The 26,670-nt window shown below is 33.2% G+C and overlaps 3 protein-coding genes across 3 annotated transcripts; all 3 read left to right on the top strand.

The window, feature by feature from the left end:
- Positions 1-1,074: 1,074 nt before the first annotated feature.
- On the top strand, positions 1,075-4,575 carry LOC130448429 (G kinase-anchoring protein 1-like). Its single transcript, XM_056785807.1, has 6 exons — positions 1,075-1,409; positions 1,469-1,745; positions 1,800-1,951; positions 3,877-4,003; positions 4,055-4,227; positions 4,326-4,575. Exons 1-6 carry the CDS (start codon positions 1,266-1,268, stop codon positions 4,341-4,343), a joined length of 891 nt encoding a protein of 296 aa, XP_056641785.1. The 5' UTR covers positions 1,075-1,265; the 3' UTR covers positions 4,344-4,575.
- Positions 4,576-6,163: 1,588 nt separating this feature from the next.
- Positions 6,164-10,485, top strand: LOC130448428 (saccharopine dehydrogenase-like oxidoreductase). Its single transcript, XM_056785806.1, has 7 exons — positions 6,164-6,290; positions 6,761-6,937; positions 6,996-7,232; positions 7,283-7,550; positions 7,612-7,849; positions 8,959-9,224; positions 10,029-10,485. The coding sequence occupies exons 2-7, from the start codon at positions 6,763-6,765 to the stop codon at positions 10,132-10,134; spliced, it is 1,290 nt and encodes a 429-aa protein (XP_056641784.1). The 5' UTR covers positions 6,164-6,290; positions 6,761-6,762; the 3' UTR covers positions 10,135-10,485.
- Positions 10,486-13,974: 3,489 nt separating this feature from the next.
- Positions 13,975-24,695, top strand: LOC130448426 (saccharopine dehydrogenase-like oxidoreductase). The gene is made up of 7 exons (XM_056785802.1): positions 13,975-14,198; positions 14,381-14,571; positions 16,613-16,849; positions 16,902-17,172; positions 18,682-18,919; positions 20,937-21,202; positions 24,492-24,695. The coding sequence occupies exons 2-7, from the start codon at positions 14,394-14,396 to the stop codon at positions 24,598-24,600; spliced, it is 1,299 nt and encodes a 432-aa protein (XP_056641780.1). The 5' UTR covers positions 13,975-14,198; positions 14,381-14,393; the 3' UTR covers positions 24,601-24,695.
- Positions 24,696-26,670: the final 1,975 nt, after the last annotated feature.

The raw sequence follows: 26,670 nt of genomic DNA, 5'->3' as shown, positions 1-26,670 counted from the left end.
TCTCAAAAAGTTATCGTAGAACTAACCTATTTATTTAATGCTATATTTAGACTTGAATAATGGCGCAAACAACTCAAAATATATCAGTATATAAAATATATTAATATTTAGACAGATTGAGCCCCGTTCTAAATGAAATTTCGCTTCACCAATTTAGTTTTTATCGTTCGCACTCTACCAACCGGCAATGCCACAGAAATGTACATGCTGTCGACAAATCCCTCGATCAAAACAATTATTGCCCTTGATATAAATTTGGTCTTTGATAAGGTGTGGCCTACTTTTCAAAATCCTTCCATCTTACTTCAAATTATTCAGTCTAACTTAACAAACAGATAGTTCAGAATCAAAATCATCGGAAAATACTTAATCAGGGACATTTGCGTTTTATCCAGCGACTGCGACAGCTCTTCTTTAACATCACTTAAACCTCTTAGACACGGTCTTACATACAGGTCTTGAAACAAAGCCCAAATATAACGGCTTATATCTCTTGTCCGGATTCTAAGTGTTTGAAATAGCCATGGCGCGGCGCTGCTATCTAGAGATGCTAGAGATGGACGTGGATAGAGCGCGGTTACAAGACCGTGGAGTAGGGCATAGATGAAATTTTTGACATGAAGCATTTTTACAACTATTATAATTTTTCAATATAATTACGTTATATATCAACTATTTTTATTAATAGAAATAATAAAGTATTATTATTAGGGTAACACAATTTGACACCATCTCTTGATCACAACGCCGTATGTAAGACGATAAAGTGGAAAATAAAAATAAAATAGAATAAATCTGTACACATAACATACACATTCATTCAAATATATAATAATACCAGAAACACTTTCAATTAGAAAAATTTTTTTTTCATTTAAATAACCCTAAATTTCCCGAAAATAACATTTACCTCTACAATGTTCACGTTAACGACATCTATTCGTTGAAGCCTCAAACAATTGACATTTTCTATACATTTCTGATTGTTTTATATTTTGGATTGTAGATGTCAGGATGGTGTATTTAAATTAATTTATTATGATTGGTTGAAAAACGTCAAAACATAAAAAAGCCAGAAACTGATACAGCACCGGTAAAATTTTAAGTAGAATATTGACAGTCTGTCAGAAAGGTTATATAAAAAAGCGTCAAAATAGGTTAAAAAAAGGGAAATTCACAAATTTTTAATAAAAGACCTAATTGTATTATTACAATTTCTGTAATATATGTTTAGCTATATTTCGTAACCAGTGTTCTATTTGATAATGGATAATATAGTTCCATCTCGATTTTCTTGCTTAAAAATTGAAGATGATGATTTCATACCGGCACAAAGCAAACCTAATAAGAAAAAAGTTGTCAACAAGAAATCGGCTCCAGTAAATACTAATAAGCTTTCCTCAAAACAGGTACGTTGATACTTTCATAATATTTTGTAAAAAAAATGTTATTTATATTGTTGCAACAGCAACCTTCAAATTCATCATCTAAAAAATCCAAGGCAAAAGTGAAAAATGAAGGTAAACAATGGGAAGAATGGAAGAAAAAAGACACCGAATATATCGATGAAAATTTTGAGCAAGACCTTCAGAGTGCAATATTGCAATCAAAATTGGATTATGAAAATCGAAAGAAAAACGAACCTCCAGATACTCAAGGAAACGATAAAAACTCGAAGAAAAAGAAACCAAAAACGATGACATTGGACCAATTTTTAGAAGGTGATAAACCGGTAGCAAAGAAAGGTTAGTACAAACATTATAACATCGATAAATTACTTAATTTACAAATTTGATCAGAAAAAGTAAATCAGCTGACCAAAAACGATCAGGATTTCTTTGAATCAGTATTACATTCAGCCAAAGAAGAAGCCAGAAAGGAAAAAGTAGAAGCCAAAAGGAAGGAACGGTCAAATAATATCGAGGAGATTATTTCACTGGCACAATGTCAGGTACTTATTTTATTGATAAATTTCAATTTCTAAATGGTCAAAATTCAATTTCATAAATCACATAAAGAATTTTGATTGAAATACAAGAGGAATTTTCGTGAAAATGAATAACTTTTTAGGAAAGTAAAAAACTGTAATTTTACATCACAAAATTCTTTCAGTTGTATATACACTTCTTAAAAATCTGTTTATGGTTGTTTCTGGTTGATTGAAATAATGCTTCTTTCATTTCTCTAGCAAATATATTCTTCTCTAGAACTCTTTATACTGTTTCAAGCGTCTGAATATTGGAATTTTAGTGTTCTTTCTTATTTTATCATCCATTTATTCCATTCTTTCCTATCCTCTATTTATGGTTGTTTCTGCTTGATTGAAATGACTCTTCTTTCAGTTCTCTAGCAAATATCTTCTAGAACTCTTTATACCCTTTGAAGGGTCAGAATATTTTCCACTCTTTCTGATCCTTTGCTAATTCATTTGTCTACAGTATTTTTTTCCCTTGTCTTTCTCCACATCCTGTGCTTCTTGCAGTCAAATGTAAAAACTGCCAAAAAATTACTTATTTAGGGTATTAGAACACAAATAATAATATGGTGTACCTGTCCACACTCAATTTCCAATAACAGCGGCTTTCCAAGTCAAAATTATTTGGGCTTTATTACAGTAATCAATAACAAATGTTTCTTACACATCGAATTCCCATTCTACCATGTTTTACCCATTCAAATGCATCATTAACCCATTTTTGGAGACTATACTTCTTCACCAGAGCTACGGTGACTTAAGAGTCTTGGTCTGTTCAAGAATACCATTCCAATTTCTCTTATCTCAAGCTATTATTTGCTAATTTCTTATTCTGAGCATTCTCAAGTCAGATTTATTTTTGTTTAATGTTAACTTGGGTCAGCCTTCAAGTTTAGGGGACTTTATCATTATTCTTATTCATCTAGACTATACTTCTTCATTGGTGCTACAGCCACTTGATAACTTGGTCTGTTTAAAGATACCATTCCAGTATCTCTTGCCTCAAGGTATCATATGCAGATTCCTTATTCCCAGCATTCTCAGGTCAGATATATGGTTGTTCAATTTGAGAGGGTTGAAACGAAATTTTTGAACTTTTGGGTTATTGAAGGAATTTGTGGCTCATTAGATTCTAGAGATTCTAGATTCTAGACAATCGGCTTAAACAGCTCTATCACCTTGTCAATCCTTCCCCAGCTCTACCATTTTGTCAATTCTAACCCATAACACATCATGATTGAGAATCCTCTTTTGTATTTCTTGTTTAAAGTATGATGGAGCTTTTTCAACAACTACAGTCTGTAGGGCAACTTTGTTAAGGTAGTTTGACATGATGCAATGCAAAACATAATATTTTTTTATCAAAAGCAAGATATTGCAATTGCAATATTATCGATTTGGTCCCATTTTGATTCCGTGCAAGCTGCAATTTTAGGATGAAATCTAGTTACTTTTGGCATTGCAACCAACCAAACTTCGAAAACAAGGCAGTAACAGATGTAATTTTTACCAGTTTACTTATCTTCATATTTAAACCGAACACAAAATATTATATAAAATTTGAGGTTAGGAATTGATTTAATTGCATGCAGTTTCTTGTACTTTGTCTTGCACCATGTCAAACTGCCTTTAGCATGCAAACTTTCATTTCCTCATTATTAGATTTCATTTTAATATTGGAAAAATTTATTATAAAGCTCAAATATATTATAATTGAAAAATTATAAATTGGGCGTTTAAAAAGGTTTTGGCCAAATTCTCTGGCATTTGCTCATTTTATAAATGTCCAACTCATTGGGTATTTTTTTTATGTTAACCTAAGTTAATTATTCAGGATGTCTTACATAGTCATACTGTTAAACATTTAAAAGTTATTTCTCAAATCAAACTTCTTTTATTAGGAAAAACTTCAAAAGGAAATAGATAAAAATGAGGTATTAAAAAAAGATCTGGAACAAGCCAGGAAAGATATCACTATTGTGAAAGAAAGGAACAAAATTTTGTATAATATGTTAAGCCAAGGGGAGAGTGAGTAGAATAACTAAGGAGGAACATAATTTTTATCGGTTATATTTGTAGTGAAAGACAAAGCGACAGTCTTGTTAGAATTGGAAAAGTTGACTACAGTCAAGGAAGAACTTACAGAAGAAGTTGGAAGGCTGCATAAGCTCTTAGAACAAGAAAGGTCCAAGGCTAATTTGACAATCTCAAATTTGAGCGGATCTGCATCGGAATCTCATGCCAAACAAAAGGTAAAAATAAATAGTTTTCATATGAGTTATTCGTTTGTTATCGTCTTATTTGGTTTTGTTTTGTTTTTTTCTTTGATTTTGGTTTGTTCTTTTTTCAGAAAAAAAAGAAGACTTAGTAATTGTTTTGGCATTCGAACAGATTTCTGCTTTTTTTTGACTTGGTTTTTATGCATGGACGTTTCTGTTTTTATTTTTAGAGTTGATACAAATATTGTTTTGTCCTTTTCGTTCATATTTCAGAATAAGAAGTGAAGTTTCCACAACTATTACGTGATATTATTTTTTATGTTTGTATTTTCATAATGTTTTAATTTTAAAACTCGACTAAATAAACTGATTGTAAGTAATTGTTTGATTTTATTTCTGTAATTTTATCCATTTTCCTCTCCAACCCCAAAAGATTCATTTACCAAAACTAAAAAATAATTTTACACAAACATAACCCAATTGTTAAGTTTTAATTTAAGAAATGTGTCCTTGTCTATCCCAATGTGTTCGGGATGACATCAAACTAACTACTAACTGATAAACAAACTCCTATTTATACTCAACAGATTTCCCGATAATTCGGTTACTAGACTTTTCCTATAAATTTATTCTATAAAAAATACTGTAAACAAGTTATAAAAACCAATGTAAAGAAATATTTACCGTATATAAAAATCATAATGTTTTTGTACCCGTTCTGATGACATAATTGAGCAGAACCGGCTTCGCGATCTACATCAGTGGACGAGTTCGTGACTGCAGTTAGTGAAAGAACTAACGTCGAAACGATCTTGTACGATTCTATAGCTTCGTTCGCGTAGAGATCTTGAACATGTTCTGTCATCGAATTCATGCGAAATTTGAAATTGTGCAAATAAAGCGCATTTGTTCGTAGAGTACATATTTCTAGCTCCGAACGTGTTCTGAATACTTTCAAGATATCCTCGGATATAGGTAAGGATTTTTAAACCGGCGCGTACGCATTCATCCTACATTTTTGTAATATTTACCACTAACATTTTATTCTCTTAGTTAATTTTGGATCGAAATTATAATTTTAGAAATCCGATTACAGTGACAAGGATTTAAATGCCAGCAAACCAATAATAGTAGCGTTCTTTTTGCAGTAAATCTCAGATACTTTAAACTCATTTAAGTGTAGCTCATTTGATTCTACACCCCATTTAATTTCATTCATGATGAATGGAGATATTTCCCTCATCGATCCAGTACCAACCTTTGTTTTACGGAAATAACAGTTCAGCTCATTTGACAGATGACTGAAAAGTTTGAGGTTAGATTGACTTGTTTTTTGGCTAATGTCTACAACCGTAGTTTTTTGTAATGACAAGTTAATTTTAGGTTAGATATTTCAGTATGTTATTCCATTTAATCCACCATATCATAGAATCAGCTCAATTTGAAGTAAATCACATCATTTGCTAAAGGAGAGGTAATGGATTAGTTTCCGAACATTCAGATCATGATCAGAGTAATCCCTATCATAGCTACCGAAAAGTCGTTTCGTAATTGTATGGTCTAAGTCTTGCACTCGTTCTGTGACTAGTCAAATATAATCTGACAGGTGTTTTACATCGTTATAAGCTTTTTATTAAGTTGCCTGCGATTATATTTATTTCAATTCATTAGAAATGAGAGTAATAATTAATTATGCACAAAATGCAAATGATAAAACGACTAGTATAAAACAAAAAATTCAACTGCCTGATATTGTACATATAAGATCGAGACCACGGATATGCAAACATTAAAAAACATAATTTCTCCAAATATAAGAACAACGATTTAAATTCATAGAGTAAATATTGAAAAGTCACCCGATATTTCAATCACATTTTGTATTTACGCGTATCACAAAAAATTAAATATTTTCTTATGTGTAAAATTTTTCTGACATTACAAAGTTCATTAAAGCACCATTGGTGGAGCCACATTCAAGGGAGTATATAAATAAAGTTGAAAAGTTTACAGTTCAAAGTTGTGACGTGTTATTATCTTATACCCGGTACTGTATCACCGGTATTTAAAGAAATACAAAGTGAAGTAAAAAAAAGGTAAGTTTCTTTGTAGTACATTAACTTTTTTGTATCTTTAAGTTATCCAAGAAGTTTTGAAAAATAGAATTAAATATTATATAAAATTTCACTATTTTTATTACTACGAATAATTAACATTCAGATATTTTTGTATAGAATCGAAATTACTAGAACGCAATTGAAATTTTATTATTAGTAGATGTAATTGATATCATTAATATTAAATTGTAATATAAATGCTAGAATGAACTTTGAACTATTTAATAAGATTTAAGAACAATTTATTTGAGATATTTGTCCACTAAAAGTAATAATTATTTTTTACTTAACCTTGTTATTGTTTATTGTATGTACATCAATTATCACTAATATCTCCATTAACATATTTTACGGGACTCATTTTGCACAATTTAAATTGATTTCTGTTCATCTTATATCTGATTATGATTTCTAAATAATCTTTTTAATATAATTTTTGCGTAATCTAGTAATGGCCGATCCTACTCGTTTGGATCTTGTGATTCTTGGAGCCACAGGGTTTACAGGCTTGCATTGTGTTCCATATGTGTTTAAAGTTTCCAAAGAAAAAAACCTGACTTGGGGTGTAGCGGGTCGATCCGAAGACAAATTAAAAGATGTTTTGGAAAAAATGGGGAAAAAAGTTGGTGAGGGTATTTTAATTTTCAATTGATCCGACTTTTCTCCAACTATCTTCCATTTTAGAAGCCGATTTGTCGGGAATACCAATTATTATAACAGATATTAAAGATGATGATTCTTTGTTGAAGATGGCACAAAGAGCTAAAGTTGTGATAAACTGTTGTGGACCTTATAGATTTTTGGGAATGCCTGTTGTCAAGGCTTGCGTAACAGCAGGTACTAATTATGTTGATGTAACCGGTGAACCTCAGTTTATGGAGACTGTACTTTTGGAGTATGATGAGCTTGCTAGGGAAAAAGGTAGAAATAGACACAATGTTTTGTTAGTGCTGACAAAGATATTTTTTAAGGTATATATATCGTGAATGCTTGTGGTTTTGATTGTATTCCCAGTGATTATGGATTAGTATATCTTCAAGACAAATTCGATGGTGTTTTAAACAGTGCTGTAACTTATTTGAAAGTTTGGGTAGATGGTAAAGTCTCGGGGCCAAATATTAATTATGGAACTTGGCATAGTTTGGTATATGGTTTAAAACATGCCACTGAACTTTCTGAATTACGTAAAAAGTTGTTTTCTAAAAGATTACCAAGTTTCAAGCCTAAACTTAAATCAAAGTAAGTTTTTTGTATCATTTAGGGACTTGTAACTTTTATTTTTGGTTTCTATTAATTTTAGTACTTTACCACATCGTTCTGACAAGGTGAAAGGATGGATATTACCATTTCCTGGAGCCGATCGGTCAGTTATGAAAAGAACACAAAGATATTTGTATGAAAACGAATCTAAAAGACCGATTCAAGTAGATACGTTTTTCACTGTACGGAATTTTATTGAAGTAATCGGAATCGTTTTGTGTTTCTTATTGTGGAGCTTTTTGGTTAAATTTGAATTTGGTAAACGTTGGTTACTCAATGTAAGTATTATTTTTTATGTAAATGGATTAAGTGGGAGAAGTTAATTTATTTTAATTTGAACAAATTAGTTTAGCAGAAATTAACAATATTAACAATCAATAAATTCTGAATTTATGGTTAAAAGTCACCAAAATCACATTTTCTTATTTTTTTCCTTGAAGTACCATTTAATGGGGTCACGGTTTAGGCTCATTCCCTTCAATAGATTGATACAATTTGTTACGGTGAATGACTTTTTTCAAAAAGTGATTTAAGCAAAAATCTGTGCATTGTAATTGGCTTGAAAAGTATTATGGTGATTGTTTCCCAGTAAAATTTGATTATGCCAGAAGATAAAATGTTTCGTTTGGTTTATTTTCAAATTTTCACAATTTTTTCCTTAATTTTAATATAACAAGAAAATGAAAAAACAAAACACAATTTTTTAATACATGAGGTAAAGAGAATAAAAATATAGGAAACATCAAGTCACATAATAGGCCTATAGTAAAACTTCCCTCATCTGCCACAATTATCCTCGAAATTTCAAAAATTAAATTTAAAAAAATTTCGAACAATTTTTGTAACGATTTTGTATATGACCACAAAAATTTCTTTATTCTTCTGAATCGATTTGTATAAATTACTTTACTTACCTATCGAAGCATAAGTGGCCGCAAATTTTGAGGTTAAATTTTTTTTCACCTCTGTAGCTAGGAAGGGGAGGGGTTCTTGAAAATATTTCGAATTCAATCCAATTATAGGCTCTCCAAATCAGAAAGATCCTTCACCAACCTAAATGAGAGGAAAGTAGTGCCACCATACATCAATGACTAGGTTATGCTAGGACGAGAAAAAACCAAATTTTCATCTCGCTTTCGATTTTTTCCTCATGAATCCCTTCAAATTTTATCCATGTGATTATAGATATTTTTTAGCCCCCAAATGTACTTTTTTTCACTGTCGTGTAAGGTCCAAAAAATCCCCCCCCCCCCCCCTCAAGTGAGGTGCTCCGACTTTTGACTTCATCTAGACCCTCCCAAAAGAGGTGGCATATCAAAACATTTTCCCATCATTTTTAATATAGTCACAAATTGTCTCTCGGTGTATTTAAAAATTTTTATTTCAGTATCCTAACATATTCACATTGGGTTTCTTCAGTAAAGATGAAACTCCATCTGAAGAAACAATTGAAAAACAATTTTTCCAAATAACTTTTTACGGTGAAGGCTGGAAAGAAAAATTGGAGGATAAGGATGACGAATATAGTACACCGCCAAATAAACAAGTGATAGCCCAATTGAAAGGAAAAAACCCCGGATACGGTACCACTTGTGCAGGAGTAGTCGGTGCGGCACTTATGATTGCCACGGAAAAGGATAAGTTGCCACAAAAGTGAGTTTACTTTCCACTAATTAATTTTTTTCTAATAATTTTTATTCTGACAGTTAATTATTAGTATTAAAAAATGTTGTTTTTTCAAATAAGAAAAGAATACTTGAAACTTATTGTACTTAAAACATCATTTAAATTGTATATATACAGTGTGTGCTTAAAATTCAGAAACATAAAAGGAATATTTGTTTTCAATGTTGTCAAATGTACAATTTCAGAGATATCCAGTTTTTAGAATAGCAATAGAGTACAATAAAAATGTTTTTTATACATACACTACAATAAAATGTGTAACTTACGGCCGGTTTCATAATCCCATCCTAACTGTCACTTTAACTAAAGGTTTCTTTAGATTAAAGTGCCCTTTAACTTGGTTTTTAAAGAGTATTGGTCCCATAATCGATTTTTAAAGGCTCCTTCAAGGAGGACTTTGTACTTTGAGGTTCATATTTCAGGTGTTTACTTTTTATTTTTTTCAAGCTTCACAGGCTTTCAACCCAACCAAAAATCTTTTGTAAGATATTACAGTAAGTAGCACGATATCTAGTGTCATAAATCTTTAATTTTTTAAAATTTATTAGAAAGACACCTGGAACAGCATATTATTTACTTTGAATAATGAATTATGGAAACCAACGAAAAATACTAGTAAATGTCATTAAAATGTACAATTTTTCGCAGTGTAAATACCTGACCTTATTCTCTCCGTGTATTCAACCATTCAGCCGAAAGTTTTTTTAAAAAAATGTTTTTTGGAAACTTTTGGAAATCACATTTTCATTGGTGAATATTTACTTGTTTTAGGGGAGGAGTTTATACGCCGGGGGCAGCGTTCAAAAACACTACCCTGATGAAATATCTTATGGATAACGAAATAACTTTTGAAATTATTAGCGAAAAAGATCTCTAATGTAATAATTACTTGATCAATCAGTCAAGATTGTGCCCCCCTTTAATTATAACTAGTAGTTAAACATATATTTAGAAGACTGATTGAGTGCATTTGAAAAAAATATATTTATTAACTTTAATCGCTAGATTTTGATATTTTTGTTGAAAATTTAAAAAAAAAACATAAATGCTACTTATTATCGTTAATTAATTAGTATATTAATAAGATTATATTAATTAGCTTATTCTAATAATGCTAATTACTCAGTTTTAATCACCTCTATATGTTAATCATAATTTTATATTGTTTTTATTCTAATATTTGTAATGTCCTTATTTTATGAGATTTAAATTTTCTTCTTACGATTTATTTTTTATTCATTTCAAAATCCTCAATTATGGAATTTTCATCCAAAAATCCATATTTGCATAAAAAAATCGCAGTATTAAAAAAATAGCAACTGAAAATTAATTTATTACGGAAATTGAGTAAATATAAGAAAATCTGGCAACAACGACGTGAACGAAATTTCTTAAAGGCAGTGACTACTCGCACGTTCGCTTGAAAACACTGGACATCGGTACACAGATGGAGTAATAGAAAAACTAAATTTATAAAGCAAATGCTATTTAAAGGTTATGAAGTCTGATCATCTAAATTCACGACATATTAAATTATCTAATACTACTGCAAAAGTCATTACCACATTTGTAATTTAAAATACAGTGTAGCCGAAATAATATCTCTAGGCCTAGAACCAAAACATTCTGAGGGCCTAGGTAATACAAGCATTTTTTAAACAGAAATGAAAGCAACTGCAAAATTTGTTTAGTTCCATTTAGAAAAGGACTAGGAGATCACCATCCTGTCACACAGCCATTAGATCTGTAAACTCCAACTGGTTCGGGGATGCCTGAACAAGGTATAGAAAAAAGCTGACAGATTCCCTTAAGTACAAACAGACAAACCCTTCATAGGACCTGAACAATTCTGTGATATTAGCTACAAAACAATAGAAAACTCATCAGAAAAGAATATAGAAGGTAAAACTAATTACTCGGATAATCTATAGGGGTTGAGACAGACAAAGACTCTCCTGGGGAACTAAAACCAGAGATATGATGAATGTATCAACATAGAAATACTAACAGGAATCCTGTCGGGACATTGAGATATTAGTGAAGTCCGATACATCAAACTAGTTAAATCCATTCCACATTCTGAAATTTCTACGATGAGTAGGTTCAACAATCTGCTCTTGAACACTGAGTATCCCAAAGGGTACAGTAAGAAAAGGACACAAAATAAATTCTTTAGATGTAAATGGTACCCTAATTTAAATACAATATCAATGCAATATTTTTTTGGTAAAAAAAGTCGTGACCGAATATTGCTCTAAAATAAAGAAACTGTGTTTTATATAAAAGAAATACAGAATGTTTTTGAGGACCTAAAAATAATTAGGAAGAAAATGTTAAATATCAAAAAGAAAATACATTCTCACAGGATTAACTTTATACACGGAATTTGATAAAAAAAACTACAAATTACTACAGACGTCAAGATAATCTTTTACCTGTCACTTGTCTGTATCAAAGATGTCAAGTGGATGCCATGGGTTTGTATAACTGGTTTTCTATTCTTTCTACTATTATTACAAAAAAGAGAATAAACGTAGACGAATTTGAATAATTATTCGCATTGATCTCTTCAACACATAATAAACTAAACAAAATTTTTCGGAAACCCAGTATAGTATATATTAAATAAGAAAATATTTCGTAAAGCGTAAATTATTAGTACAACAATCACAATTCACCATAAACTATAGAAAATTTTAAATACAGTATCACTAAACTTGAAATGCTTTCAACCATGTATTAGTTATACCACGCACTACAAACAAATTATTATTTCGAATTTGTGATAATTTACAAAAGTCGAAATTGTTACGCTACTGATGATATTTTAAACATAAAATCAACAACATGGCGCTGGTTGACGTATTCGCGGATTGTAATCATAGAGATATTACAGATAGAGTAGGCATGCTATAGGCGCCCATACAAGTGGGAGCGTTTGGCCGATAGAAAGAGAGAGAATAATTTATGTATTGCTGTCTCTGTCTAATGGCGCATGCGCGTTGATTAGATTTCGTGTACGCACTTTACCATTGCCCGTTGAATCAGAGACACGCATGCGCAGTACGCAACAAAAGAAAGAGATAGAAATACATAAATGATTCTCTTTCTCTTTTCATTCGCGAGACACTCTCACTTGTAGGCATGCCTACTCTATGGTAATATCTCTATGATTGTAATAAAACGAATTCTATGGTGGGCAACTAACATTACACTCAACGTTAGTTAGGCAACTAACCATATTTTCACAATATATTTGTAGAACGTTTTTATTCAGTCTAACAGGTATAATTGGTTGCCTACCTGATCAACATTAAACCTACTGTATTTCGAGATTTTTATTATTGAATATTTAATTAATTTAAATGTATTCTAATTGACATATTAATTAATTAGTATTAGTTGTATGGAAATGAATTTGTTTTGTTATATTCGTTTAAAGACTTCAAATAAACTGATTATAAAATAAGGTGAATAGTAATTGCAATTATAATTTTTTTTTGGAATTACGACCTTGATTATACAAAATACTAATAATAACACAGATGCTAAATCCTCTTGGATATATTTGTTCATAGTTACATTAAATAGGGGTTGTGAAAAAAATAATAATAAAGAAATGTTCTAGGATTCTATTTAGTAATAAAAATTGACATAGTTGTGGACGTGTATAAAATATAATCTACTTTAGAAAAATAAGAATAAAACGGAAATGTTATTTAGAACCACGCTAGTGCACGTTATTATTGATCTCTGTCAACTGTCAACTGTCAAATAATTTTACTACCGCGTTCCCTAGTTGGATCTGAGGAAGGAAAAAATAGTCAAAGAATTGAAATGATTACCAGTGCGTATATACTTCCATGTAGATGAGTACCAATGGCGACGTTGGTGCACGAAAAATCAAATAGATAAGTTTCCAAACTTGTAAGATGGAATTGTAGACTTGTATAAATTGTGAGATTGTAAATAAAAATTTTTCAGGTTAGGTTATGTTCGTTGTAGGTGTCGTTTCAAAATCTCTGGACTTTTTAATTATACCCTATTCATTCGATGTTTTTGTTTCAATATCTTTTTTTGTTACAATAAAGATCTTACTATACAAAAGTCGTCCACCGGCAACCGTCTTCCGTTTCCTTATGCTCACATTTCTATATTTTGAGTCTTCACCCCCTAACCCAACATTCAGACTCAACCCCATACACTTCCGTCAACGGCGTGATACGCAAGTCTTACCAGACTCCTGGTGTGTTGTTTGTCCGATATTCCATGACAGGAAGTATGTACCGATCTTGGGTTCTTTGCATTTAATTCCTATATAGCTGTAAATGTGCCGAAACGGAAAACAGTGTGGAAATTTGGTCTTAAATGTTAACCTAACCTAACATACTGAAATTTTAGGTTAGGTTAGGATCCCTTCAGGTAGTTTTTTTCCTTTGAAAAATTCAAAAGGGTTGGGCGGGGATTATGTTAAAAGTTTACACCACTGAAATTATTGTCATTTTTCGTATTTTATTTACTATTAAAAACTTTTTACTCGTTGCTATTTTCATTATTTTACGGTATTTCATATTCCCCTGAATATTTTAGTGTTATCATTAATATCATTCTTAAATTCAAAAATGTTTACCTTGACCTTATTTCTCACAATCTATTCATTTATCATCATAACTAATTATTATTAAATCTACTGCATATTTCTATTATTTTTTAAATTAATTGTTATATCAAGTACGCACCAATAGCAAGCTAGCTTCAAATTTAATTATTTCAAATGATTTTTAACCGACCGATAAAAATGTAATTATCGAGGTCAATACATCGTCGAATCGACCGGAATACCTTGAACGTATGTTCTAAATTGTAAACAACTTTGTATTCTTACGGTAATTCGGTTGTTGATAAGTTTTAACGTCCATATCAAGTTCAGATTGGGTTGAAGTAAGTACGATTCAATCAACAATATTTACTGATAAAAGTATTTAATTTTAGTTTTTTCTTAAAGTAACTGCTCGTTTTGTACATATCAAAATTTGTAAATATAAATTTTTAATGTATCAACTCACAATAACAACCCACTCGTTGGATTTTAATAAAAAAATATTTCAAAAAAATTCTTGCAGTTGTATTTAGAGAATGGATCTACCAACATTGGATCTACTTTTATTTGGAGCAACTGGTACAAGTGGATTTTTCTGTATCCCTTATTTGTACAAATTAACCAAAGAAAATGGTAGAAATTTAACTTGGGGTGTATCTGGACGTTCAGAAAATAAATTAAGGGAAACTCTTAAAGAAACAGAAAAGCAAATGGGTGAGTTGTTATAATTATTTATATAAGCATAAGAGAAAATAGATTATAGTACTGAATACGACAAAACATAATTATATTGCATATAAAGTTGTGAAGAATTGAAAAAATTACAATTTAATCTATTTTTTTTTTCATCTAATTTCATAATTTTAGTTAAGAATGCGTAATTTTATTGAAGAAGTAACGACCAAAGTTAAATTTACGAGGTCCAGAAGTATCAGGCCTGACCTATACCGAGTGACGTCCATTGCTTGTTTCAGGGCTTCTTTAGATGGCTTATAATAAAGGGAAGTTCAGTTCCAGCATGGACAGACACTCGATGAATCCGAATCATCATTTTGTCTTCTTTTTCTTACCCTGTAAATAATTCTTCTCCTTCAACTCCAATTCTTGGTTCAGAATGACTAAATGTTATGTCTTTCCGGCAGAACATTACTTTTGTTTGGAAGTTGATGATGGGTTCATGGCTACCTGTTTAGGTGAACGATACAGCGTTGAATAGTGAGAAATACGAGGATGGTCCCAGAAGTACCAGGTCTGACCTAGAGATGATAGTGAACGTTTTTAGTGAATTTGTAAACATGGAAAAAATTGGTCATTGTTATGTGATTCAATATTTTTATTTGAAAGACTAAAATCCAACCAATATGAAAGCTAAACTAGATTCTACTCTGGATGAGACTGGTCCTTCGTTATCAATAGTAGAATATTGGGTAGAAGAGTTTAAACGAGGTCGTACGACCTACGAAGACCAGAAAGACTTTATCCAGTCTTTCAGAAAACGTCATCATAGTCAATTCCCTCGTAATATCCAGAATTTTGTAGTAACCACATCTCAATAGTTTCCAATTTGTTCTTTTTAGAATCTCTCTAGGTTCTTCACAGTTCTCTTTCTATTCCAGATCTTTTCTTTTTATGTAAAAAGCAAACACGAAATGATAAACTCGAGTTGTGCTTGCTGTGTGAAGATGCCTGTGGATATTGATCTTGAACTTCTGTAGGTTGTAGTGCCTTGGTAGTCCCGATACATTGACGATTTGGGCGTCTTCAGGCGAACTCGGTGCTCATGAGCCATGTCTTGCAAATACCGTCCTAGGTGGGATTATGTTAAACAGCTCGGAAGAGCATTTGCCGTGGTCGTATCGGTAAAACAGAGTCAGATCAGCGACTATTCTTCTAAGCTCCAAGCTGCCAACTCTGGATCGCCTATAAGTCGAACTGCTCTCTTCTATGTTGAGTCGAACATCTTCAGAGTATGCTTGGGAGCCGAGCTCCAAATATGCGAGCAATACAGCAAATATGGACCTTTTAGAGAATTTGAAGCTGTTGCGAGATAAATAGATTTGTCGTCTTAAAAATGACTCCGAGTTTTCGTGATGCTGACACCCAATAAGCGAATTTGTGGTGATTTCACGTCCAGAGAAGACCAAATCATGATCTGCAGTGCAAAACTTCCTCGTAAAAACAGCTCTACTCAATCAGATTCCTTCCATCCCACTCCAGAATGTTTTCAAAATTTATCTGTTGTTCTCTACGGATTTGGGTGTTTATTGGGGTTCTTCGTAAATCATCATTATACTAAATTTCATCTTTCCATATTGTCCAGATGATTATTTGCACTCAACATATCTAATAGCTTCTAGTTTGTCTTCTTTGGTTCTTCAAAGATTGCTTTCTTTGTATTGGCATAACAAACCATCAATTTTATAGTCGATTCAAGCAGCTGACACAAGGTCAAGTTTGTATTGACAATTTAGAGCGCTAGATGGATCTGTAAGGATGAATGGACAACAATTGTTGGCATTTCATCACTGTGCAGAAAAATTTTTGTTTGTTTGTTTTTCATGTGATAAGCAAGCAGTCGAATAATTCCAGTTGTGCCTGCCGTATGGGGAAGCCTATGGATATTGATCTTGAAATTCTGTAGGTTGTAGTGTACGGGAAATATGTGCTTTGGTAGCTATGGATGATTATTAATGGAAATCACCTTTAGAATTTGAAAAACTTGCACTACCAACGTTTTGTATTGCATCGTTTACAGGTATCGATTTATCCCATATTCCGATTGTGATAGCAGATGTATCAGATCGAGAATCGCTCAAAAAAATGGCCGAAAGAACCAGAGTTCTGATCAATTGTTGCGGACCATATGCAAAATACGGTTATCCCGTCGTAGAGGCTTGTATCGCAGCCGGAACTCATCACGTCGATATAACAGCCGAACCGGAATACATCGAAACAATGTATACAAAATATCACGCACCAGCTCAAGAAAAAGGTATAATCGAGATTCCTATAGATTTATTCTTAAAAATAACCTCGTATTTCAGGAGTATATATAGTAATGTGTTGTGGAGTAGATACTATACCGTCTGATTTGGGTTTGGTTTATCTCGAGCAGCAATTCGATGGGGTACTTAATTCGGTAGTGGCTTATTTCGAAGGTTGGTACGAAGATGTCGGACCGGGACCTATTGTCGGTTGTGGTACTTGGAATAGTCTTGTTCACGCATTGTACCACGGTACAAGATATAGTCGGTTAAAGAAAAGAATGTTCCCCCAACCTAAGCCGGCTACATTCCTACCGGAGCTGAAAGTTAAGTAAGTTATAAAATAATCCAAATAACTGTTCAAGACTTTGCTTTATTCACTATACATTTCATAGCTACTAATCTGCCTAAGGACCTTGTATCAATACTTCTGCAGAACATTATTAAAGAGAAAAACTTAGAAACTATCTTTCAGATTAGATGTACTGGCATCTTAAGAAGAGCTGAAATACAAAGAAAGCTTTGAAGAACCAAAGAGGACAAACTGGAAACTATTAAGTTGTGTTCAGTGCAACTAATCATCTGGAAACTTTGGAAAGATGAAATTTAGTGAAATGACGAAGAACTTTACGAAGAACCTCAATAAACATCCAAATCTATAGACAACAACAAACCAATACCGATCTTGAAAACATCCTGGAGTGGAATGGAAGCAGTTTGTTTGAGTTTATTGCAGTAAAGACACAAAGAATATTTGCACTGCAGCTCGGGATTTGGTCATCTGTGAACATAATCACCACAAATTCGCTTGTTGGGTGTCAGCTTCAAGAAAACTTGGAGCCATTTTTAAGACGACAAATCTATTTATCTCGCAACAGCTTCAAATTCTCTAAAAGGTCCATATTTGCTGTATTGCTCGCTTATTTGGAGCTCGGCTCCCAAGCATACTCTGAAGATGCTCGACTCAACATAGAAGAGAGCAGTTTGACTTATAGGCGATCCAGAGTTGGCAGCTTGGAGCTTAGAAGAATAGTCGCTGATCTGACTCTGTTTTACCGATACGACCACGGCAAATGCTCTTCCGAGCTGTTTAACATAATCCCACCTAGGACGGTATTTGCAAGACATGGCTCATGAGCACCGAGTTCGCCTGAAGACACCCAAATCGTCAATGTATCGGGACTACCAAGGCACTACAACCTACAGAAGTTCAAGATCAATATCCACAGGCATCTTCACACAGCAAGCACAACTCGAGTTTATCATTTCGTGTTTGCTTTTTACATAAAAAGAAAAGATCTGGAATAGAAAGAGAACTGTGAAGAACCTAGAGAGATTCTAAAAAGAACAAATTGGAAACTATTGAGATGTGGTTACTACAAAATTCTGGATATTACGAGGGAGTTGACTATGATGACGTTTTCTGAAAGGCTGGATAAAGTCTTGAAGAACCGGGGTAAACCTTGAAGAGAACAAACTAGAAGGTGGTTAGTGGTTAGTGGTTAGTGCAGATAATATTCTGGATACTATAGGATGATGGGGTTGAGTGCAATTTTGAAGATAGTAAACTATGAGAAAGGTAGAAAGAGGATAAGGACACTGAAATGTAAATTAACCAGTCACGATATCAGACAAAAGAATAAATGATGCAACAAAATATTTATAAATGGAGAAACGAAAGACGTAGAAAAAGATGGATGAATGTAAAAAAACAGGCAAGATTTAGATAATGACAAACAGAGAAAGTTAGTAAATGTTGAGGAAGGTCTACCTACGTTCAAAGATGAAACTCTATGTGTTAATTAAACAAATAGATTTAGATATAATTCTACTTTTTCAGGTATACTTTGCACCGTAATCGAAAGATCGGCGGTTGGTCATTGTTTTACTTCACAGCCGATAAAGTGGTTATGAGGAAAACTCAAGAATATTTATACGAAAATGAAAATAAACGACCGGTTCAAATTGAAACTCTCTCTAACGATAAAAGTTTCCTTCGATTGATTGTCATATTTTTCGCTATTATAGTTTGGTTACTTTTCGTTCAATTCCGTTGCGGTAGAAATTTAATGATTAACGTAAGTCAAATTTTGCTTCACTTTAAAAAATATACGAGGTGTGATCAATAAATACAAATTATCATAAAATGGCAACTTTTAAGTGTTTACAATTGGTGAAAAAAATGGAAATGTTTTATTTCAAGACGAAGAATGATGAGGATATTCTTTGAAGACAAAAACACATGAAAAACTGTAAAAACTTCATTAAAACAGGCAATTGACTACTAAGAAACTAAGATTGCCCCAATAACATGATAAAACTAGTTTCTGCTCACTGAAAGTCTTCCCGTTTATCCACATCCACCGTATTAACCAGGCTTAGCACCATGATAATTCCACAAAAGAGTAAAGAGGAACCTTTCCCCTCAAGTAACCTTTCGACCTTGACGTAGGTGAAGGGACCCAGCGGCCGCTAGCATGCGGGACATCTGCCGATCCAAGGACTCTTAGCAAACAAAGACCACGGAACCACCTACCTCCAAAGCATCGATTTCGATCGATGTCGAAGCTCTGACCGGTGCTTTTGACAAGGCACGGAATAAACAAAGAAGAAGGACGGTTAAGGCTGTCGAGATAGCTCAGTACTTAACGTTCCCAGGTCCAAAAGTCGACTCGATGTACAACCCTCCTCCACCCAGAGCTTCCAATCGATAGGTCCATGTAAGAACTTCATCGAACAATGAGTTGACTCCAAAAGTCGCAAAGCTGCGCCCGCAGTAGGTACGCGAAATCGATCAGCTGCTGGATTTTATTGACACGGTGACTGGAGGTCTTCATCCGGGAAAAAAACAAACTCACCGCACTTTCTTCCTTTTCGGCTGGTTAACTATCAAATCCGAATTCGTCAAAAAGTTTCGGTTTCTCACAGAAGGTCGGCCTTTTGTTATTTCAAGTGGAGCAAGACAAGCCTATGTGATTAACGACTTTTGGTCGCCCATACTATGAACTATGAAAGGGATATCTTCCCGAAGATGTAGGGGTGTTGAGATGTTCTCGAAGTCTGCGGTACTTAACAGTGATTATTAGATGAGGCTTGATAAGTCTTTTGTAGCATATAAAATATTTGGGAGGAAAGTCTAGTGAAAGATTAAATCCAGTTCAGTATGATCTTGTTTATATACGATTCTATTAATTGCGTGCATCCCCTAATCATCATCAGAAGTTACAGACTGTAAGGGACGATACATAATGGTCGGAAACATTGTAAACAGTCCGGAGACTTGGTGGCGTAGATAATTTTAAAAGCAAAGAACATCTTAGGACGGAACTCTTTCAGTATAATAATTATGTAACTTTTCTTTGTTTTTTTTTTATTTGAGCATTAAAATCCTAATCTAACAATCAGATTTATATAAAATTTTGACAGGTGAAATGTAAAACGTGACGTAAATTGCCAATATTATAACCGTGCCAACTTTTGAAAAGTTTCTCTTCGTTCAATCGCCATCGTTATTGTGACAGATTGAAAATTAGAAAAAACTTTCATATCTACCTGATTTAGAATCATGATAACAATCTAATTTGGCATTTTCGAGGTCCCAAAATCCATTTATCGAGATCCTAGATGCCTGAAATCAGTACGATTTTGTCAATAATTTGTTAGGTTTGGTTAAATTTGATTTTTTGAATTGAATTTATGAATTGAACGAAACGGAAATTCCTTTTGATCATTGAAACATATCGCCATAGAAAAATATGTTTTTCTCGGCCGATTACGATTACTTAACCTAACCTAACCTAAAAAATGGTTGCATTTCTCGGTGTGGTTGAATAAAAACGTAAAAACCTATCACATATACCGTAAAAATAGGTTTTAAAGTAATAAAAACGGAAATACTAGTGTCCGCTATCTGAAAACGCTAAACTAACGTGTTTCTATCATGATTTTAAACCGGGTACTTACTGAAGTGTAGCCCGAGTGTGGCTTTTATCTTTGAATGAGAGATTTGTTGATTGCTCCTCGTATATACATCACGGTCCCTCGTACATCGCGCTCGTAATATATTTCTGTTTATTGTATGTATTATTATTTCAGTATCCAGCAATTTTCACTTTCGGGTTGTTTAGGAAAGGGCAGTTTCCATCAGAACGGGCGTTACAAAATACTTTTTATCGAGTAACTTTTTATGGAGAAGGGTGGAAAGAAAAATTACCGAATAAAAATGATCAATACGATAAACCGCCGAATAAAAATATATTGGCGTCGTTTACAGCACGAAATCCAGCCTACGGAGTTACTTGTTTGGGAATTGTAGGTTCAGCAATTGCCATTCTAACAGAAAAAGACAAATTACCATCGAAGTAAGATTTCAACATTATTTTTCTCAATTTTCCATAATGATCCACTTTACTATTTGTTATTTGCAAATTATACTATTTAACATACGAAAATCTGTTTCGAAATTATAATATATTGATAGGATTTCAATGTTTCGACACTTTTTTGTATATACAAGATGAATCATCTATATTAAATACCGGTTTATGTTGTGTTTAAATATTTCTAGAGAACAGAATGCAACCACAACCCATTCGACAATAAACTGTCGACTTCATACTACTTCATTATTAGCCAATCAGATCTCTGCCCCTTTGAAATTATCAAAATATGCTTTTAATTAACATCTTTATCCCCACTACGACAATATATTAGTGGATTATAGCTGTTTCTAATAATTCCTTTCAATGTCTATATCCTCTGTTTCAATAATCCTGATATCTCCTGTGATTCAGTCCAATTTAAGACTTCGATACTGAAAGCCTGAAAGTCTTGAAAGTATCTTGTACGTATGTATGTCTTTCTACACCCTGACACGTTATGGATTACTAAGCCTCTTCGTAATCAAGAATCTTCTTCATATATAAGATGGACCATGTCCAATTTCGGTTATCAATGGAGACTTTTCGGAAGCCTCATTCATGAAGAACGTGTTAAGGCATACTAGAAAGAAGTTATCTTCGTCTTGAGGCATTCTATAAAGCAGCTGTCTTCTTCTTAACGTCTTAAGGCATTCTATGAAGCAATTTGTCTTCTTCTTAACGTCTTAAGGCAGACTATAGAGCAGTTGTGTTCTTCTTAACGTGTTAAGGCGTTATGTAAAGCAGTTGTTTTCTTCTTAACGTCTTAAGGCGTTATGTAAAGCAGTTGTTTTCTTCTTAACGTCTTAAGGCATACTAGAAAGAAGTTATCTTCTTCTTAACGTCTTGAGGCGTTCTATAAAGCAGTTGTCTTCTTCTTAACGTCTTGAGGCGTTCTATAAAGCAGCTGTCTTCTTCTTATCGTCTTAAGGCATTCTATGAAGCAATTTGTCTTCTTCTTAACGTCTTAAGGCAGACTATAGAGCAGTTGTGTTCTTCTTAACGTGTTAAGGCGTTATGTAAAGCAGTTGTTTTCTTCTTAACGTCTTAAGGCATACTAGAAAGAAGTTATCTTCTTCTTAACGTCTTGAGGCGTTCTATAAAGCAGTTGTCTTCTTCTTAACGTCTTAAGGCATACTAGAAAGAAGTTATCTTCTTCTTAACGTCTTGAGGCGTTCTATAAAGCAGTTGTCTTCTTCTTAACGTCTTGAGGCATACTAGAAAGAAGTTATCTTCTTCTTAACGTCTTGAGGCGTTCTATAAAGCAGTTGTCTTCTTCTTAACGTCTTAAGGCATACTAGAAAGAAGTTATCTTCTTCTTAACGTCTTGAGGCATACTAGAAAGAAGTTATCTTCTTCTTAACGTCTTGAGGCGTTCTATAAAGCAGCTGTCTTCTTCTTATCGTCTTAAGGCATTCTATGAAGCAATTTGTCTTCTTCTTAACGTCTTAAGGCAGACTATAGAGCAGTTGTGTTCTTCTTAACGTGTTAAGGCGTTATGTAAAGCAGTTGTTTTCTTCTTAACGTCTTAAGGCATACTAGAAAGAAGTTATCTTCTTCTTAACGTCTTGAGGCGTTCTATAAAGCAGTTGTCTTCTTCTTAACGTCTTAAGGCATACTAGAAAGAAGTTATCTTCTTCTTAACGTCTTGAGGCGTTCTATAAAGCAGTTGTCTTCTTCTTAACGTCTTAAGGCATACTAGAAAGAAGTTATCTTCTTAACGTCTTGAGGCATACTAGAAAGAAGTTATCTTCTTCTTAACGTCTTGAGGCGTTCTATAAAGCAGCTGTCTTCTTCTTATCGTCTTAAGGCATTCTATGAAGCAATTTGTCTTCTTCTTAACGTCTTAAGGCAGACTATAGAGCAGTTGTGTTCTTCTTAACGTGTTAAGGCGTTATGTAAAGCAGTTGTTTTCTTCTTAACGTCTTAAGGCATACTAGAAAGAAGTTATCTTATTCTTAACGTCTTAAGGCATACTAGAAAGAAGTTATCTTCTTCTTAACATCTTGAGGCGTTCTATAAAGCAGTTGTCTTCTTCTAAACGTCTTATGGCAGACTATAGAGCAGTTGTCTTCTTCTTAAGGTCTTAAGGCATTCTATAAAGCAGTTGTCTTCTTCTTAACGTCTTAAGATGTTCTAGAAAGCAGTGGTCTTCTTCTTCTCCTTTATTAAAGACATTGTTACTTATTGTATGGAATGTTCGGAAACTAACCCGGATCACGTTCATTGTTGTTCGGAAAATGATTTAGTTAATCGGGTTGTAGTCATTATGTTTTGATTGTTTCTACCCTACTTTTTATATTGTCATTTTTGGGTTTAGGTTATTTTTTTCGGACCAAAGCACCCCTTAAATGGCTATTTACTATTAATTATCGTAAGCAGCGTCATTGATAGATTAAAAATAGTTTATTCATTTCAAATTTTTGGGGCTAAATCCATTAGAGGTGGTAAATCTTTGATAACTGCTCAATAACAAATATTAAACAATTTCGAAGATCCTGTTTAATACGTTGAACCCCGGTGCGGTCCATAGGTTTAAAACTGAACTTTACTCACAGTCCAGGGCGATCTCCGCACGCCGCATTTTATTTAAAATCTTCTTCACGACTTAAGGGGCCATATTTGAATGTTTTACAGCTTGGTTGGACTATTCTGAGTCCTTGAAATATTACCCTAAACTTGGTCCATTTGATTTTATTCCATTTTTGTTTTCTTAATCATAACTCGAATAATATTTTATTAAAATATTTATTTAGTGTCCCCCTGTACCTATTTTTGGTAAATTTTGTTTCTAAGGGTAAAAAAAATGACATATTTGAAAAAACGAAATTTTAATTAGAAAATATCACAAAAATTGTTGTTATTATCACAATTATTTATATTTTTTCATAAAATACAATACTGCAGTTTTCCAAAATGATCACTGCAACAATAATCACTTTGGATTTCTGAAAATTTTTCGTGCCCAGGGAAAAGTTTATCAATTTTGGTTGGGGTTGAATGTGTTAAATTGAAAGTGACGTTCGGAAACTGTGATCTAGATGTTGTTAATCAGCTGATAGGTGATTTACCTGAAACTGAAAAGTCATAGAATGTATTTAACAATCTAGATTGTTATTTATTAAATTAAAGGTTATTTTTCTTCTTTTCTCGTCCTTTTCCTATACGATTATGCACCTACCAAATATTTTCAAGTATTTTCGTGAGAGTGCATGGTATTTTTATATTTTAGGGGAGGAGTATATTCCACCGGATCTGCCTTTGGGAAAACTTCTTTGATGAAAACTCTCATCGATCACAAAACATTGGAATTTGAGATTCTAAAATCGAATGATTTATGATTTTTTCAATTATATTTGTTTTAAAATATAAAAGAAAATTTTGGAAAATAAAAGTTGAAATACTCCTCATTGGTGTATTTTATTATTCGTATTTATTTAAATATTTTACCTTACACTTAACTAATTTGTATAATTCACTTATATACTTTATTCAAATTCTTCTATTTACGTCTGATCACTATGAATATTTATTATGAACTAAAATAAACTGCGCGCTACACAAACTCCCTTATATATACCGAAAGAAATTCTCAAAAGTTCTAGAAAATAAAGAAACAAAACAAATAAATAAGCAGACTTTACTAGAAACTAGTTAAAAAGAAATAATGACAATAAACCGCCTGCTATGATAAAAACCAAACAACAAACGAGTTCCGGGTATTTCCAAAATACATCAAAGTCGCTACGCTTTCGCCGAATTTTGGGTTTCTGCTACATCCAGGCAACACCGGCTCCAGGGTGAAGACGAGTTCAATATGAATACTCTGTAGTAAGCGTTTTGAACCAATTTCCATTCCGATTGAAGTACCTCCAAAACAAGTAATTTAAACGCTTCTTTGAGTAAAGAAGAACGTTGACCTCGCGATTTATTCAATAATTCGATGTTTTGACTGTTCAAAAATGTTTTTGTTTGAACTGTATGAGAACCTACTACATTTACCTTCTTAAGGTCTTCTTCCACCGCTTTACTCCACCGATTTTTTGGTCTACATCTTTTCCTCTTGCCTTCTGGTATCTTCCATGCAACTTGTTTCAAGAGTCTGTCTTCGTCCGTAATATTTTTGTCTTTATAAACGAGCCTCATTCAAAATTGTATAAATTTCATGGTTTGTACTTCGATTTTCCTCTAATATTTCTTTATAGCCTTCTTCCTTCAAAACCCCTTTAATGTTTACCAGGGTTCCTTCCTGGTAAACACCCTTCCTCCAAAACATATCTAACCATCACCAGGACTCCGCAGTATTTTACAGTCTTTTCTTAGACCCAAAAACCTCTAACTTTGACTTATCCTTATAATAAAACTCGTTCTCATTCTTCAAGTGTCCAATTTTCTTATTCTTCTGCCCACTACAACCTGTCAATTTTATTTTGAGGTCTTCAAAAAGTTTCTTTACTGCTACCCTTCTAAAAAAAACCAGCTTCTCTCCATTTCATCTCTGCTGCTATCTCAGCAGTACCAAGATGGTCCCAGAAGTACCTGGCCTGACTTACAGATGGTGGTAGTTGCTTGAAAAATACCACTAGATTAGAAAGTACACACTCTATGGAGTATACGTTTCAAGATTGAAGACTCCACGTTGTTTAATATTTAGCTGAGCTAAATTCTTCTTTTTGTGAGACTGGTCCTTCGTTATCAACAGTAAAATATTGGGTAGCACAGTTTAAACGAGGCCGTAAAACCTGCGAAAACCAGCATCGTTGTTGTCGATTAAATGAGGTGAAGACCCCAGAAATATTGAAGAAAATCCACAAAGGGGAACTGGATAATCGTCGACTGAAAGTGCGTGAACTAGCTGACATAGTAGGCATTTCAAAAAGTGCGGTACATCACATATTAACTGAAAATTTCAGCATGAGAAAGCTGGGGGCCGCGTTTGCACGTTAGGTTCGTTGGGGGTGGGTGGAGCTGAACATTCCTTATGTCAATTGACATGAGGGGGAAGGGTAAAATTAACTTTTTCTTACGTAAGGTCATTGACTACATACATATGCTATTTTCCGTTTAGAAGATATCTTCAAACCTGACGCTTCCTTACATCGGGGTAGGGAATATCCCATATTACCAAATTAATGAATTAAAGTTTGAATTGCTACCTTATTCGCCAGATTTAGCCTCCTCTGATTATTTTTTGTTCCGAGACTTGTAAAAATGGCTCGGTGGTCAAACATTCTCCAACAATGAAGAGGTGAAGTCGTCAGTTAATGGCCATTTTAAGGAACTTGACGACTCTTATTATATTTTTGTGTTTTCTTTGTTAGGCCAGGTACTTTTGGGACCATCACACACAAATTGGTGAAAATACAAAGATAAATTTCGTTTCTTCTAAATTGGAATTCACAGTTTACTTT

Source organism: Diorhabda sublineata, chromosome 8 (assembly GCF_026230105.1).
Source record: "Diorhabda sublineata isolate icDioSubl1.1 chromosome 8, icDioSubl1.1, whole genome shotgun sequence".
NCBI classification, from domain to species: Eukaryota; Metazoa; Arthropoda; class Insecta; order Coleoptera; family Chrysomelidae; genus Diorhabda; species Diorhabda sublineata.
The sequence above is the reverse complement of the archived record's forward strand: the minus strand, read 5'-3'. Positions and strand labels throughout refer to the sequence as shown.